Raw genomic sequence first — 17993 nt, 5'->3', positions numbered from 1 at the left:
AAAGATCATTTACCTTTTCTGTAAAAATACGAGTGGTATTTTCTTTACTAGGATTTACTAGTTTTGCTTCCCTCGCACTATACTGAAAATTCAATATCTCTCCCTACCTCCGTGAGGCTCTCAAAAACAGACTTCACTCGGCATCTGCCCTCTCCCACATCCTGAACCAAAAATTTTCCATGAGCTTATTATCTAATTCCTTTAATCAGATAGTCTTAATATTTTTATGCAATATTTTTTTCTTCAGTAAGAAATTAGGTCCCAGTTAGCTCATTCACTATTGGGGGAACTAGAAGTCCCTACTAACTATATAGATTATTTTTTACCAAGCTATTAGTGGCTTGCTATGCCACAAAAACTTAACTTTTCTTTTTTCTTTCTTGCCTGCCTATCTCTGTGGTTTAAGAAAGAATAGCTCCTGGCAATTCATATTTAGATTTCTTGTTTTAGCTTCTCTTCACTCTGTACTAATGGACATTATTAGTGTACAAGCTTTCCTTACAGTTGCTTGGAATGGCACTGTCAAAGTCACATTCTCAAGAAATACTGAATTCTCTAGCAGTGGTTTTGATAATAAAAATTAGGAAATGTTGTTTTATCATTTGATAGTAAGAATGATTAATGTAATCAGTGCAGAAGCTCTAATATATTGCATGCTAAATTTTGGGAAGTGTAGTACAATCGTAAATTAATAAATGTAGAAGAGCTATTTAATATTTTATGTCCAATTCTTTTATTTTTGGTATGGAGGTAATTATTTTTCATGACAAATGATAATGACTGTTAGTCAGCTTTTCATGTTCAAAATGTTTAGGTGAATGAATGATAAAATGAATTAAAGGGTAAATATTAAGTATATTATATGTCAAGTAATTTCATGTACTTTGGTTAATACAGCAGTCATGAGAAGAAGTATGATTTCCTAAATTTGAAGATAAAAATAAAAGAAAATTTTTGACTCCAATATAACAGTTTTCCAATATTTTCTGGGCAATGTAAAAGATGAGATCAGACATTAAGGCAAAGAGATATATGGTATATCATCTCTGCTAGTAATAGCAATGAGAATTACTATTAAAATAATGACAGAATGACAATTTTCATGATGCAGATGAGGGTATAACATTATATTAAATTCCTAAGTAGATATTGCTAAATTGGTTCACATACTTTGAGAATACAGTGTGTGAACCGATATATGTTACTGTTAGCAACGTATGGAATTATCTCAATTCCCTATGCCTCCCCTCTGATCAAGAATACGTTACATAACTAAACAGTTTCTGATATTTGTCATGTAAGAGGTAAAATAATAGCACCTCATTACAGATTCCACTTGAAGCCTATTTGAGAAATTTCACATATGCTTAAAAGCTAGTTGTGTTTTCTTTTCTATAAACTGTCTATTTATATACTTTGTCTATATTCCATTAAGATTTTGGTTCTTATTAATACATATTTTTAAATGTACTAAATAAACTGCAGCTCTCTGTGATATTAATTGCTAATATTTTCACCCATTTGTTCTATGTTTTTTACCTTTGCTTGTGATATTTATGCCAGGAAACATTACTGTTTTTAATGTAGTCTTTTCTTTTGCAGCTTTTCATGTTACTTTATATTTTAAAAAATGTTCTCTATCCTGATATAATAATAAATTTCCCATGCTTTCTTCTTGCATTTTAAGGATTTCTTTTTTCTGTGCTTAAATCATATGCCAATCTGAAATTATTTTTGTACAAAATTAAAATAGATGTGACTTTTTTCCCAATGACTTTCTAATTGCTCTAATGCCATTTAATGAATAATTCATCTTTCCCTTGTATATTTGAAATGAGTGGGTTACCATTGTTTTCAATGCCTCTTTTCTTATGATCCTCTTTGGTTCCATCTCTTAAAGCACCAGTGTGTATCTATCCTCTCCTTGTAACCACCAAAATCCTTGCTCAAAAAGACCAAAGCATCCATTTTAATTTTAGTTTAAATCCAGTAATATAACTTACTTCCTTTCAGAAAATTTGGATTTAGGAAGTTTTTTTTTTTTTTTTTGAAAAACTATTTTTATTTGGTATCTGACTAACTACTTAATTAAAGAAATGTTATACATTAGGTCTAGGTTAAGACAGAATTTGTTTGATGTAAATTAATCATTCCTGTTTCTGCAAATCAAGAGTTTATCTACCTATACTTAGCAAAAAACTAACCCTGAATTTGAAGATGTACATTTGATAGAGGAATGCATGACTTCACATGGTTCAAGTGAAGACAGTGAAAAATAGGTAAGCTTTTGACCTGTACTAAAATTCAAGCTCTGCCACTAATATTTCTGTGAATTTGGGAAAGTTACTTTACCTTTCTGAATCTTCATTTTCACAATTACAGAATTGAGATAATAATGGATTCTTCATGAAATATTCTTGGGTCTAAAGTCAACATATTATACAGTAGAAAGGTTTATATCACTGATTATGATAATGTATTTATGTGTATTGCAAAAATGAGTTAAATGTATGGGGTTGAAATGTATGGGGTTAAAACAGAAAATTCAAATTTTGTTCTTTAGAATAGTTAAACATTTGGTGTCTACCTTTCACATTTTCTTATGTGTTTATGAGCCATATATAAGACATTTTGCAAAAAATGAGATTATCATAGCATATTCTTATGCAGCTTGTTAATTTTATTAAATAACACATACCTCCTCACACGTACATTTCTGTCTCCACCTAATACAGTAATTTTTGTATTATTAGTTGCAAGACATTTGTCTCTCATTTTGACAACAGGCATTTGTTCTCCTAAATGACAAAGCATTACATGAGGGTATAGTTTGAAAATAGAGTGAATATTTTTCTTCTTATTCTTCATATAGACCTCAACTACATTTTTTTAGATTTATTTATTCATTCATGAGAGCCACATACAGAGAGAGGTAGAGACATAAGCAGAGGGAGAAACAGGCTTGTTTCAGGGAGCCCCATGTGGGACTTGATCCCAGATCCCAGGATCATGCCCTGAGCCAAAGGCAGACACTCAACTGCTGAGCCTTAAAGCCCAATAAAGACATTTTGAAGTACAGGTTTCTTAATTTCTCTAATTGTAAGAGATAATAATGATGAATGAAAGCCTGAGGTTTAGGGTCAGACTAGGACCTAGCTATTACATTGAGGACTGTGTGATCTTGGATGAATCTTCTCAACAGTAAAATGGGGATAATAATCCTTTTCTGGACAAAGTGGTCTTTAGAATAGTTTTAGGATCATTAAAATGCTTACCAACTGTTAATCATATATGTATGTTTCTTATTTTGACCTATTATACCCAGAAAAATTGCATATATTATTACTTAAAACTGAGTGAAAAAATAAGTTGATATCAAGGAAATATTCTGGCTTATTGAAAATTGGTGATTATTTTTACACAAGTGTTAATTGTGTGCATATTTTTGCTCAAGATATATTCAAGGAAGTTTAGAACAGTTGAGGCTAAATATTTATTTTTATTTTGTGTTTTCAACCTGAGCAGCTTTGTTGAGGTGATGGATGTATTTGTGGGTGAATTTATAGTCACAAGTTTCATATTAGGTCATGAACCCAAAGAGATGTGTTATAAGTTTGAGGCTAAATCCAAGAGTCTATTATTTTTTTTTTATTGCTATTTGTCATGGTAGTGATATAAGCACTGAAGATGGAAACATAGTTTTTTGTTGCTGTTAAATTCGGAGAAATCAGATTATAGCTGATGTAATTTAGATGTTTGGAGGTGGGGGCATTTTCTGATAGCAAAATCTAATATATGTAGCTCCCAAAATGGAAAGCCTCTCTCAGGGGGATGACCTGCATCAGAGAATTTATTTTTCAATGTGGTGATGCTGACACCAACTTTAATACTGATTTTTTTTTAATGGAAGTTTTTTGATTGGAGGTGACTCAGATTTTGTATTTAGTCTTAACTGTGAGGGGAAGGGAGCAAAGGAGACATCCTTTCTTTCTGTACCCCAATGCCTTTAGCCTGAATTAATGTCTTCAACACTCATGTGCACTGCTTTAGTGTCTTGTTATTAATATTTCATATGCAATGGGCACCATAATAGTTTTCTTAACACTTACTTCATTGATCGGTATTCTACATGGTGAAGTAAGTGCTATCCTACTTATTTTATAGAGGACAAAACTTGAGGGGCACCTGGGGGACTCAGTTGTTTAAGTGCCTGCCTTTGGCTCAGGTCATAATCTCAGGGTTGTAGGATGAAGCCCTGCATGAGGCTTCAGGGGACTCCCTAGGGGAGTCTGTTCCTCCCTCTTCTTCTGCCTGCAGCTCTGCCTACTTGTTCTCCTCTCTCTGTGTCAAATACATGGGTGGAATTAAAAAAAAAAAAAAGAGAAAAAAGAAAGAAAACTTGAGACTTAGGAAGTATAAATAATTTACCCTAAGTCACACAGTTTAAAGAGGGTAAAATCAATTAGGTATATCTAACTCTGGAGTTCGTATTTCCAGTCACCATGTTATAAGGCTGAATTACAGTAGTCATTGTGTGTTATACATGTTTAGCTGTCCAGAACTTAATAATTAACCTCTTTGTGGCTTGTCATCTTAGATACCAAGCCAGTGTCTAAATAATTGTTCAAAAAAAAATATATATATATTTTAATTTGTAACACCTAGAAATTTCTAAACTCTACTTGGGAAAGAATGAAGATTTACATTTTAGTTATTGGCTTCTCAAAAACAAGTGACCATGACCACTGAAAGAGCACCTGTTATTGCTTTGTTTTCTGTTTTTTTTTTTTTCAAAAACCCTGAACTTTCTTTTTTTTTTTTTTTTTTTTTTTAGCACTGGCTTTTCATTCCCTCCCTCCTCTACTTGAACGTCTGGGAAAGGTAAGTTTCATTCTTGAGAATGGAAGATAATAATTCTGTGTTTCTGTTAAACTGAATGTAAAACTAAACCTTCTGCAAACATAACACATTCCTTTGGTCAGTTTTGTGCAGAATCTATCAAACTTGCCATAAGTTGACTACTGTAAATTGAGTTTGGATGATCATTTCCTTCATTTTTTAAGAGTGTAATGAAAACAACTCACCATGAAAGGTAAAACTGGTTAAAAGAATCAACCCATATATTGAATAATCATAAGCTTAGATATATGATGTACAGTTTCAAAGAAGTTTCTAATCTCCTGGGTTTGATATGAACAGTTACATATATTGTCTTCTTAAGATATAGCCTGAGGAAATGCCTTCCAGGTCTATCCTATATTCTTCTTCATTACCCACACCCATTCCTGTAGAACTATTTAATCTTTTCCACAAAGTTATCATGAGAAACTCTTATGCACTACTTCCTTTGGAACCATATGTTCTCAGTACACTTATTTTTATCACTTAAGAGGCAGAAAAAGCTTACATAAAATTCTAAATATATCCACTGCACATTTTAGATAATCCCCCACCTCACCCTTTTAAGGATTTATTTCTCTAATTGGCTTTCTCTCCAAATCTCCATACAGCTATTTCCAACTTTCTGAATTTTTAAATTTCACAACCTTTCTTCTCCCACCTTATTCTTATCAGACAAGCTCATCTACATCTTAGAAAAACAGGAATAAAACAGAAATCATCAGAAGACATTTCTCTCAGCCTCCTGTTCCCAAAGTTACAAATAAGACCTTCATTTGATCTTTCTTCCTTTTTTCCTATTAGAAAGAATCACTTCCCCCTTGAGCTGCAGAAAGTTAATTTTTCTGTCTTATTCCTCATCCCTTGCTTCCCACATTTTCAGGGGAAAAATCAATGATTTCCTCTATGTGTGTTCAACCTTTCACTCTCCATAAGTACCTTCCTTCCCTTAAGCTTTTAGACATGCTTACATTTTGGTCTAAAAATTTAAATATGAAAAAATGTAATGAAAAAATTAGAAAAGCTTCTCCGAGACATGGCAGTCCTTTTTGGCTAATGGTCCTTTTTGGCTGCTGACACAGCTAGAATTCTCAAGTTGGAAGAGCCCATGCTCAGTGTTCTCATTTGCTAGTCCTCAGAAATCAGACATGGTCCATGATTCCACTCATGTCAATCTTATCAGATCAAAATTGTCTGCCTATTGCTAAATAACAGTCCTTGTCATAGTTTACTTGAAATAATATCCAACAGCTTTGACTTCTTCCTCTTTCTTGAATGAAATGTCTTTGGCTTCCAGAAGACCAAGTTCTGGTTTTGTTTGCTGTTCTTTTGTACTAGCATGTCTTTTTACTATAATGCTTTAATACCTGAGGTTTTACTGATTCTAGGGAGACAGTCCTCTCGAGGGCTAGCCAATTCATAGAGATAGTAAAGGGCTCACCAGAGAACATACGTTTCAAGGAAAACTAACCAATCCAGAGCCCACACCCCTACTTCCTCTCCCCCATCAGGCTGTAATACCCCTGGCCAATATTCTCTACCCCAATCACTTCAGGGCTAGGTGCCAAATGTAGGAGAGCCAATACTCCAGAGTCTACTGAAATTATTTAAACTAATCATTTCTAAATCTGCATACCCTCACTCACCTATTTCTTCTCATGGAAACCACAATATTAACTCTTGCCTAGGTTTCTTCATGATCCTGGTGCTTTCTTGCATGACCCTTTGTGGTATGGAGTGCCCCTTTAGAAACTGTGTAACAAACCACCTTTCCAATGGCAATCATCTCTTGATTTGTTGCCCTCACAAAATCAAAATAATAATAAAACCTACACTTTAAAATACTCCTTAGAAGATCTATTCCTGTAGTCATCCTTAAATTAATGATTGGATATCTCTCTACAGAGCCTTCTGGAAATTATTGGAAATACATGTTATTTATCATAACAATTAGAATGTTGGACTTCCAGCATTATTGAGAGCAGTGGGTCAGGGATATTAGACATCCTGAAAAACAAGAATAGCATTACAAGAATCAAGAATTTTCTATAGCCCTGCATACTTTTAAAATGACCTGCCTAGTATACAGATAAACTTTAAAATTTCATCATAGAATCCAACTGTTTTACATATATATGTACAAGATATTGCTTTCATAGTTTTAATCCAAGTGGGATTTGCCAGAAATAAAACTATGTCTTAATTTGAGGAAAACCATTTAATCCATAATTTTACCAGAAGTTCCATTATTTTGGAAAATCATGTCACAAAGGGCAATATCATAAGTGGAATTTGAAATGCTAATGGTACATAGTTGTATGAGTCTTTATTTCTTGATTCACCATGTTTCTATAATGAAGAGTAAAATCTTGATTCTTCCTTACTGTTTTGTGTGTAGAATTGTCCCAGAATTTACATATTGAAAGACATTTTTCGTGATAGATTCCTTTCATGTCTCTTTAATATTATATCTATGCCATTCTACTAATTTTTACTCTATATAAAGTTGTAGGTTTTATTAACTATGCATTGCATGCTGAGATAAAGGGAGCATCACAATACAGTTGATAGAAAAAAAAATGGGCATTGGGTCTTATAACCGTATCAAGATACAGCATCTAAAATTCTGATTATCTTTGGGATTTGGTCTAGGACTTATTCTCTTGCCTTTCTACCTACATTCTCCAGGCAATTACATATGCTGAAATTATAATTGTTTTCAAGACTGTTTACTCATTGAATGCTCATGCTTTATCCCCTGCCCATACTTTGTACATAGCTCCAGACTCTTTATTCTTCTGCTTTGCTAGCATACCCATCCCATGTCTATGGCCTTCCAAAGCTAACTCAGTCCTTTGCTGAAAGGATCTCCTTTGCCACAAAAGTCTGCCTTTTTTAGTATTCCCAATCTCAAAAGGCAAGTGTCAGAGACATTGGTGCTAAAATAATTAATTATCTCCTTCTTCCCTATACCTTTACCTTTTCTTTTCTTCTCTTCTCCTCTTCTCTCCTCTCCTCCCCTCTCCTCCCTTCCCCTCCCCTCCCCTCCCCTCCCCTCCCCTCCCCTCCCCTCCCCTCCCATCTCCTCTCCTCTCCTCTCCTCTCCTCTCTTCTCTTCTCTTCTCTTCTCTTCTCTTCTCTTCTCTTCTCTTCTCTTCTCTTCTCTTCTTTCTCTTCTCTTCTCTTCTCTTCTTCTCTTCTCTCTTTCCCTTCTCTTCTTCTCTTCTCTTCTTTCTTTCTTTCTTTTCTCTTCCTCCTCTCCTCTTCTCTTCTCTTCTCCTCTTCTCTTCCTCTTCTTTCTCTTCTCTTCTCCTTTCTTTCTCTCTGTCTCTCTCTATATATCTCCCCAAACATACACTGACTTCAAATTGCTTTCATCTTGCAACAAGGAAAATCCCCACATCTTTCTTCACTTACCATGTTGCTCTTTGAAACAAAAATCTCTCTCCTACTCACAGACAAGCTCCTCAGGAAGTAGACTAATCACTGTCATTACTGCCTCACTGTGCACTGGTGCCTCAACATACTGTAACATAGAACAAGCTCTCACTGTTCACTGAAAGTACTTTAAATAAAGTTGTCAATGTCTTTCTTGTGTGCTAAGTACAAAGAGTGTACCTCAGGCCTTTCATGCCTGGCTTCTCTGTGGCTTCTGAAACCGTTGATTACATTTTGCTTCTTGACACACTTTTCTTCGTTTTTATATTCCTTCTTCTTCCCTTATGTCTTGGAACCCCGTAAATCTCTGGCCCAGGCAACTCTTCATACATACATCTAGTCTCTAAATGTACTTTATGTGTAACATGGCTTGATCTTCTTTTCTTTCTGTCCTTTTAAATCTATGGATTTATTTGAGTTATTTCATTCATACTTTAGGCTTCAACTACCACATGACAAACAATTACTTCTCTTTTTCTTTAGCACAAACTTTCTTTCCTGTTCTGGCTCAATTACTTATTGAACATTTCTATATTCCATAGGATCTTCAAGCCTTTATTCCATATGATCCTGAAAGCTGAATTCAGCCATTTTATACTACCCCCCAAGCCCATACCATCTTATGTATTTTGGAAATTGGTGAAGTTCATCATCTAACACATTGTCCCTCAGACTCTCTATGTTTATGCACTAACATATTTCTGTATTTACCAATTCCTGTTAACTACTCCTACTTTTGGTTTAGACCTCCATGTTCAATTAAATTGAATTTTTCACGAATTTATTCTCACTTTCCTTGTGTGGTATTATCTTCTACTCAGTTTTACTTTGTACATGCACAAGAATTATTTTTCCAATAGTCAATACTGATTACATCATTTCCACCTTAAAAATGTTGAACGGTCACCAATTATTTATTGCCTATCAGATAGTTTATTTGTGCCATGCATAGTGTGGCATTCAAAGTCTTTCCTTTTTAGCTCCTGGTTTTCACCCAAGCTCCAACATTCCATTCTCCTCCATACTTCACTTATGCTCTAGCCATGCCAAAAATTTTCTTTTTTTTCCCTATACATAATCCTTTTGTGCTTCTTTTTGTCAGATCATTCCCTCTTTTAGAAATACTTTTTTCTTCCCTTGTCCACCTGATAGTCATGTTTATTTTTCAAAGTCAGCTTAAGCATTACCTCTGAAGATTTCTTTAGCTCTTCTAAGCAACTTAGGAACATTTGTCACAGCCCAGTAACCTTAGCCTAATTCCATTTTAGCAGATATTGCCATATCATGCAGAGCAATTTGTACATTTAGAATCAACTACAAATGACTAAAACTCTCAAATGATGTATAGTAAAAGGCCTAGTATATATATTTTTTAATTTTAACAAGAAATTCTTAGAGGAAAGAGGAGAGGGGGCTTACCCTCCTTTTAGTTAGCTAAGACTATTTGTTTTTAAAGTATAATTTTTTGTGGGGTAATTTCAATGTTTCGCATATACTATCTGCATGTTATCACCACAGACTAAACACTCTGTTAATCGTTTTATTTACCCCAAGTAGATACATGTCATGTAAACTTTCATTGATGTACTAGGACAAAATATCATATTTATATCATATCACCACTGACAACCTAAAGTCAAGTATTAATTATCACAATTCTTTTTTTTTTTTATTGAATCCTGTATATAATTCAGGTATTGTGGTTTTTTTTTTTAATTATTTATTTATTCATGACACAGAGAGAGAGAGAGGCAGAGACATAGGCAGAAGGAGAGGCAGGCTCCTTGCAGGGAACCCGGTGTGGGACTTGATTCCAGGACTCTGGGATCATGCCCTGAGCAAAGGCAGACGCTCAACCACTGAGCCACCCAGGCATCCCAGTTATCACAATTCTTAAAGGTCCTTTTCCTATTTCTTTAGCAGAAATATCTTACTGGCCACCTTCTCTATGAAATCCACCTTCCTGCTCTGTTCCACAGATCTCTTTCCATTGCTTATTGTCACACAACTGTTCCTACCCTCAAATAGTTGTTAGTAGCTTGTGCAGAGAAGTCCAGGTGTACTTATTTCAAGGTTTTTTTGTTTTGTTTTGTGTTTTGCTTTTTTTCCCCCAAAATCTACATTCAGGGCATCTTATCCCATAACTGAAGATTTCAAGATATTATATTTAACAAGGATGTTTTTTCCTAAAATTGGCTCCTGGATCATTTTTAACTTGTTTACATTGACTACGCTTTTCTTGAAGTCACAGAAAAAAAAAAAAAAAAAAAAAAACTTCTCAATTTTTATACATACAATTTTCATTGTCTTCAACAAAGATTTATTCAATGAAAATTTATATGAATATGATAAATGTCAACTAAAGAGTGGACAACAGATTGTTTTCATTATTATTCATTTTTATTCAATTAGGTAAATCAAACTAATATTGTAGTTTTAATTTTTCATAATTATTCTTGAGAACACATTTCCTCTAAGTTGTTAAAATCCTTCAAAATTTTAGAAATTTCAAACAATTTAATTTAATTGATAGTGCTTTTTATCTTAGTCAAAAGCAATAATTAAGGTGAGTTTTAAAAATTATACTCTAAAAATAAAATACAATGAAAAATATAAAGTATGCTCTATGTCCCTGGTGTATTACCATCAAATTAGAGGTTTGGTATGTACCTAAACAAAGTACTAATGTTTTATAATCATATTATGTCAAAAGGTCTGGAACTCTTTATTTCAGACATCTTTGATAATACTTCAATGTTAATGATAAAATAATATATCAATGATTTTTTTATATCAATGATTATAACAAAATCATAATTATGATAATAAAAGCTATCGTTTTGAGTATTATTTTATGTGTTCTTAACAATAACATGGAATATGGGGATTATTTTCACTTTTAAGGATACTACTAGCAGTTGTAGCCCTTTGAGAAGCCTCAGTTTAATTTACAAAAAGTGATTTCTTGTCCAGGTATTATGGGATAGGGCTGTTTCTACCCGACTTTCCCCACTAAATGCAAACTATAAACACTGGAAATATCAACAAAAAGAGAACTCTGAAAGATAGAGATTAGGGATCCAGGGCTGGAGGAACAACACTGTTGTGGTGGGTCTTTCAACTCCCACACAGCAGAAGACCACCTGTGGCAAATATTTTCCCATTTCTGTTTGTCAACAGCAGGCGGCCCAGGTAGGCTCATTCTTCTCCTAAACTGAGCAAAAGTCCCTCCCATCATCATCAGCAGCAATAGGGATTGATAAGGATCCCAGCTGATGATAAAACCAGCCAAGAGAAGTTATCTCTTTACTCACTAAACCTGAGATGGATCTTTCCTCACCCAACATCCTCACACACATACACGCACATGCACACACTGAGACACCTGGGTGGCCTGGCAACACTGGGAGGGGAGATCATGTCACTATAAACATTATGGCCTAGGAGGTCTCTTTGTCCCCATGATCTGAAACTCCCTACATTACCTAGAAACAATACTACAAGGAAAACATAACCATTCTAAGTGTGTACCCACCAAATAGAACTTCGAAATACAAAAACACAAAACTCACAGCACTAAAAGGAGATACAGGAAAATCCAAATTTATTAGATCCTCAATGTATCTTTATAAGAAACTGATAAAATTAGTATATAGAAATCAGAGAGGATATACAAAAACAGCATAATTGACCACTAGGATCTAACTGGCATTTAAAGAAGACTTTGACCAACAACCATTAGCACAGTGTGCATCTTTTTGTGGGCCTGTGGAACATTTACCAAGGTAGACCATATCCATAAAATAAAACTTACAATATTTAACAGAATTAAAATTGTACAGATTCTGTTCTCTGACCACATGGAATTAAAATATAAATCAACATCAGAAAGACAAGAAAGTCTCCAAATACATAGGAATTAAACAACACACTCCTAATGACCCATAGGTCAAAGAGGCAGTGTCAAAAGAAATTAAAACAAATACCCAGAACTGAATGAAAATACAAGATATAAAAATGTCTAGATTTTTTTTTTTAATTTTTATTTATTTATGATAGTCACAGAGAGAGAGAGGCGCAGAGACACAGGCAGAGGGAGAAGCAGGCTCCATGCACCGGGAGCCCGACGTGGGATTCGATCCTGGGTCTTCAGGATCGCGCCCCGGGCCAAAGGCAGGCGCCAAACCGCTGCGCCACCCAGGGATACCAAAAATGTCTAGATTTTAACTAAAATGTGCTAAGAAGAAAATGTTTAGTGATAATAACTTACATTAGAAAAGACAAAAGGTCTCAAATCAATGCATTCCTACCTCAAGTAGAAAAAAAAAAGGAGAAAAATAGTCCCAAATAAGGCAGAAGCAAATAAATGAGAACTTAATGAAAATGAAGAAATGTGGGGAAAATCTGTTAAAAAAAGCAGTTGTTGGGGAGAAAAACATGAAATTGATTAATCTCTGTCTTTATTCAGGTTGCTATAACAAAATATCACAGAGCAGGTGACTTAAATAAAGAATCGAAATTCACTTCTCACATTCTGGAGTCTGGAAGTTCAGGATCAGAGTGCCCAAGTGGTCAGGTGAGGGCTCTTTTCTCAGTCAATACTTGTATCCTCACATGGCTAAAGGCTGTGGGGAACTCTGTCAGACCTCTTTTATAAGAGCACTAATCCCATTCATGAAGCCTCTGTCCTCATCTCCTAAACACCCTCAAAAGCCTTACCCTCTAATATCACCACCTAAGGAGTGAGGTTCCAACAAAGGAATTGGGCAGTATTCAGACCATAGCAAGTTCTAAGACTAACAAAAATAAAAGAAGTTACAAATTATCAAACTGAGATAAAAAGAAGAATGTCATTAGCCTGAAGCCATTTATAAGATAATGAGGGAATACTATAAACAGCTCTATGCTCATAAATTCAACAACTTTGAAGAAATGGACCAATTCCTTAACAAAAAGACCACAACAACTCAACCAAGATGAAACTGCCAAATTGAATAGTCTATAATCATAACAAATTTAATTTTTATTTGAAAATCTTCCCCCAAAATATCTCCAGGCCCAGATGGTTTCACTGGTGAATCCTATCAATTAGAGAACTGGCACCAATTTTACATATTTCTTGCAGAAAACAGAATATGAGAACACTTCCATCACTTGTTGTGTAGCCAGTTTTATTGTAATGCAAAAAAAAAACAAAGTACCGAAGACAAAACTCATTCTCTTTCTTGAGTTTAGACGTGAAAATCAACATAATTTTAGCAAACTGGATCTAGTAATAAATAAAATGATTATATACCAAACTAGTGGGACTTATTCCAAATATGTAAGACACATAAAAATATGTGTCCTTGTGTCCCTTTGGCTTTCTCTTTCTCTCTCCCTCCCTCCTTCCTTCCATTCCTTCTCCTTTTCTTTCTTTTTGTGATAAGATTACTTAACATGAGACCTGATTAACGAATTTTTATTTATTTCTTTTAAAAGATTTTATTTATTTATTCATAGAGATGCAGAGAGAGAGAGAGGCAGAGACACGGGCAGAGGAAGAAGCAGGCTCCATGCAGGGAGCCCGACGCGGGACTCAATCCAGTGTCTCCAGGATCACGCCCTGGGCTGCAGGAGGCGCTAAACCGCTGAGCCACCAGGGCTGCACTGATTAATGAATTTTTAAAGTATTACACTAAATTGTTAACTACAGGCACTGTTATACAACAGAAAGTTAGAACTTAGCTCGACCCACTGACAGCAATTACCCATTTTTCCCCTTCCTCCAGGCAACTACCATTCTGTTTTCTGCTTCCATGAGTTTGCTGTTTTGTATGCCTCATATAAGTGGAATGATGCAGTCTTTGTCCCTCACTGCCTGATTTATTTCACTTCCAGGTCCATCCATGTTGTTGCAAATGGTAGGATTTCCTTCTTTTTTTAATGCTGAATAATGTTCATTGCATATATTTGCCACGGTTTTTTAATCCATTCTTCTGTCGATGAACATGTGGGTTTTTCCCTCATCTTGGCTTGTGATTGATACTATAATGAACTTAGAAGTGCAGATATGTCTTTGAGATCCTAATTTTATTCTTTGGATATATATCTAGGAGTGGGATTGCTGAATCATATGGTAGATTTATTTTGAATTTTTTAGGAAACTTCATACTGCTTTCCATAGTGGCTAGACAGATCATTTACATTTCCACAAACAGTGTCCAAGGCTTCCAATTTCATAACATACTCACCTACATTTGTTGTCTTTTGATTTTATGATAATAGGTTTCCTAACATGTATGAGGTATGTGGTAGCTTATTGTAATTTCTATCTGTATTTCCCTGATAGTGATTTTAAACATCTTTTTGTAGACTTCTTGGCAATTTGTAGGTCTTCTTTGAATAAATGTCTATTCAAGTCCTTTGCCCATTTTTAAATTAAATTGTCATTTTATTATTAAATTATGGTTGTTTCTTGTATCTTTTGGATATTTACCTTTATTGAATATGTGGTTTATAAACGTTTTCTCTCATTCTGTGGATTTCTCTTTCACCCTGATGACAATCATTCTTTTGTGGTTTTATTTTTATGTAGTCTCACTTCCACTTGTCTATTTTTGCATTTGTTGCTTGTGCTTTTTTTTAAAGATTTTATTTATTTATTCATGAGAGACAGAGATAGGCAGAGACACTGAGGCAGAGACACTTTCCACAGAAACATGTGGGACCCGATCCTGGGATTCCAGGGTCATGCCCTGGGCCGAAGGCAGGCGCCAAACTGCTGAGCCACCCAGGGATCCCATGTTGCCTCTGCTTTTGTTGTCACATCCATGAAATCATTGCTGAGACCAAGATCATAAATCTATCCCCCCCATGTTTTCTTCTAGGAGTTTTACAGTTTCAAATCTTGTGTTTCAAGTCTTCAATCCTCTTTAAGCTGATTTTTGTTTTGAATGGTGTAAGATAGGAGTCCAATTCCATTGTTTTGAAAATGGATAGCCTTTTTCCCCAAATCATTTATTGAAGAGACTACTCTATATTTTCTTACACTCTTATTTCAGGACAGTTGACTATAGATGTGTGGACTTGTTTCTGGTCTCTTTATTGTGTTCCATTGATCTATAGGTCTATTTTTATGCTAGTACCATAGTTTTAATTATAATAGTTTTGGAACACTGATTTTAAAAACAGGAATTGTGATGCCTCCAACTTTGTTCTTCTTTTTCAAGATTGCTTCACCTCTTCTGGGTCTTTTTTGTTCCATATGAATTTTAGAATTTTCTTTTTCTATTTCTGTAAGAAATGCCATTGAGATTTTGATGGGAATAGCATTGAATATGTAAATTGCTTAGGGTAGTATGGACATTTAACAATATTAAATCGACCCATGAATCTAAAATGTCTTTCACTTATTTCTTTTTTAAAATATTTCATTAGTGTTATATAATTTATAGCTTATGAGTCTTTCACTTCCTTGCTTAAGTTGACTCCCAAATATGTTATTCTTTGTGATACTATTGTAATGGCCTCATTGCATTCATTGATATTCTGTGAGAATACATGTAAAAACACTTTTAAGAGAAATATAAATAGAAATCATAAATTTCACATATTATTTCTCTAAAATATGGTGAGAAATGGTAATAAAAAAAACTTTTCCACAGATATACTTGTGGGGGAAGTGACTATATCTCTCTTAAGAACACAAGGACACGGATCTTAATTTAGAAATTTTATTTGTTGATGTAGAAAGTAGCAAATAAAACATACTTATTTACATGATTGGAATTCAAATCCCTATTTCCTTTAAAGGCCTAGGCAAAGCCTAATGATATGGTATCAGATGAGTGTTTAGTATTTACTTTAGTAGCATTTAGGTATCTCTATATTTAAGAAAAATATGCTTCAATCATTAAAACATACCTGCCTCACTCCAAAACAATTAATTTCAATCACTATAAAACAGAGCTCCTATAATACTTCAAAGGTTACTTGATGCTAGATATAATTTATATGAAAGCATAGACATTAGAAATTTTATTTAACAACTGCTTGTTTAGATCTACCTTTCAGTCCTTTTCATAGTAATTTCACTAGTAATTGACTAGTAGATCCAATAACTACTCAGGATTCATATAGATTGCATCTTTATTTATTGGTTAATTTTTGTTATTGTTGTTGATACCTTGATTTTATTGTCATCACCCCTATTTTTCAGATGTGGTCTCTCTGTAGTTGGCTTTCTCCATTGCATTCTCATGTAGATAGGCCCAGATCTCTGGCCTCTGCCACTGACAGGCCACTGCTTGGATCATCAGAGCTCTCTGGGGTCTCTTGTTCAGACTCCAGCTGATTCTGATGTATTTTCTTGTTTGTTCTGTAGTAACAGACTATTATTGTTGGATTTTTCGTGTTCTTCATTTTATCCAAATTCTGTTGATGGCCTAATGTTGCTCTTATGACTTCCTTTTGCACCTGCTAGAAAAAGAAGATAAAGCCATAAGGATATTAGTTTGGAGGAAGAGGAGGGAGGGTGGATGGCAGGGAGGCTTTATAAGAAGGGGTATGAGTTGCTAGACAAGGAGAGTGTAGGGGTTGTAGGATGGAAATCTAAAGAAGAGGAGAAGCATGAATAGAGACATCTTACCTTGTCATTTTTTTTGTTGTTGGAGGGACAAGAAATGTTCTGCTTTTTCCTTCCTTTGGTGCATGGCATTCGGCGTTTCATTCTCATACTTGATTGTTCTAGATTTATGCTAGGCTTTTATGGTATGTGGATCTTATCACCATATTTAAGCCTCCTAGTGATCTATCTCAGGGCTCCTGACTTTCATTTATGTACATATACACACTTTCCCTTAGACAATGTGGAGTCATATCCTTTGGCTTTGGTCATCAAAGAACTGTTCCAGCCAATGGGTGGCTTCAACATCACAAAGCGTTACTTCTGACATCTTTGTGGGTGGGGGGATATAGGTTTGATGCTGTGGTCAGTTCTTTAACAACCCTAAAGATAGGTCCTAAAATGACCTGTAATTCTTCTTTATCTCCAATATACAATTCTGATGGCAAACATGACATAAAGAGGGAGTTTCTTCCATTCATGCTCCATTACACCCCTATTCTGTGGTTCATTTGGTTCTTTCTCACTCTTCACCATTACCTTTTATTGTGAATTTCTTTTTTTTTTAAGATTTTATTTTATTTATTCATGAGATGCACAGAGAGAGAGAGAGAGAGAGAGAGAGAGAGAATGGCACAGACACAGGCAGAGGGAAGAAGCAGGCTCCATGCAGGGAGCCTGATTGATATGGGACTCGATTCCAGGTCTCCAGGATCATGCCCTGGGCTGAAGGTGGCACTAAACTGCTGGGCCACCAGGGCTGCCCTTATTTTGAATTTCTTATCTAAACTTTCTCCAAACTAATGGGGCCATATTTAAATCTATAGATATTTGTTCTTTATTTTTTATTTTAATCACCCATTGCTCATCACACAAGTGCATTCCTAAATTCCCATCCCCTATTTTACCCATCTCCCCACTCACCTCCCTTTTGGTAACCATCAGTTGGTTCTCTATAGTTGAGTCTGGTTTTTTTGTTTGTTTGTTTTGGTTTGGTTTTTTTTTTTTTTTTTTTTTTTTTTTTTTGGTTTATTTGTCTGTCTGTCTCTCT

The 17993-nt window shown here is 34.8% G+C and overlaps 1 protein-coding gene and 1 long non-coding RNA gene across 3 annotated transcripts; one reads left to right on the top strand and one right to left on the bottom strand.

The window, feature by feature from the left end:
* Positions 1-2118: 2118 nt before the first annotated feature.
* Positions 2119-15791, top strand: LOC112661799 (uncharacterized). The gene is made up of 4 exons (XR_003137980.3): positions 2119-2279; positions 4835-4881; positions 12806-12913; positions 13840-15791. It is a non-coding gene; the product is annotated as an uncharacterized LOC112661799 (long non-coding RNA).
* Positions 15792-16449: 658 nt separating this feature from the next.
* On the bottom strand, positions 16450-17212 carry LOC112661738 (sperm protein associated with the nucleus on the X chromosome N3-like). Of its 2 annotated transcripts, none has more exons than XM_049104573.1 (2): positions 16967-17212; positions 16450-16797 (listed from the first exon to the last, which is right to left on the bottom strand). In XM_049104573.1, the coding sequence occupies exons 1-2, from the start codon at positions 17051-17053 to the stop codon at positions 16576-16578; spliced, it is 309 nt and encodes a 102-aa protein (XP_048960530.1). In that variant the 5' UTR covers positions 17054-17212; the 3' UTR covers positions 16450-16575. The 2 variants fall into 2 exon arrangements, with proteins under 2 accessions (XP_048960530.1, XP_025305626.3); XM_025449841.3 differs by having other exon boundaries at positions 16450-16794.
* Between the last annotated feature and the right edge of the window lie 781 nt (positions 17213-17993).

The sequence above is a fragment of the Canis lupus genome, chromosome 31, assembly GCF_003254725.2.
Source record: "Canis lupus dingo isolate Sandy chromosome 31, ASM325472v2, whole genome shotgun sequence".
Lineage (NCBI taxonomy): Eukaryota > Metazoa > Chordata > Mammalia > Carnivora > Canidae > Canis > Canis lupus.
Note: the sequence above shows the minus strand (reverse complement) of the source record. Positions and strands in the feature narration are given on the sequence as shown.

Bases quoted from the DNA above. Each gene is read 5' to 3' on its own strand.
- LOC112661738 (XM_049104573.1), bottom strand. From the start codon at position 17,053: ATGAGAATGAAACGCCGAATGCCATGCACCAAAGGAAGGAAAAAGCAG. The intron at 16,798-16,966 runs GTAAGATGTCTC...TTCTTTTTCTAG, and splicing joins ACAACAAAAAAAATGACAAG to CAGGTGCAAAAGGAAGTCAT.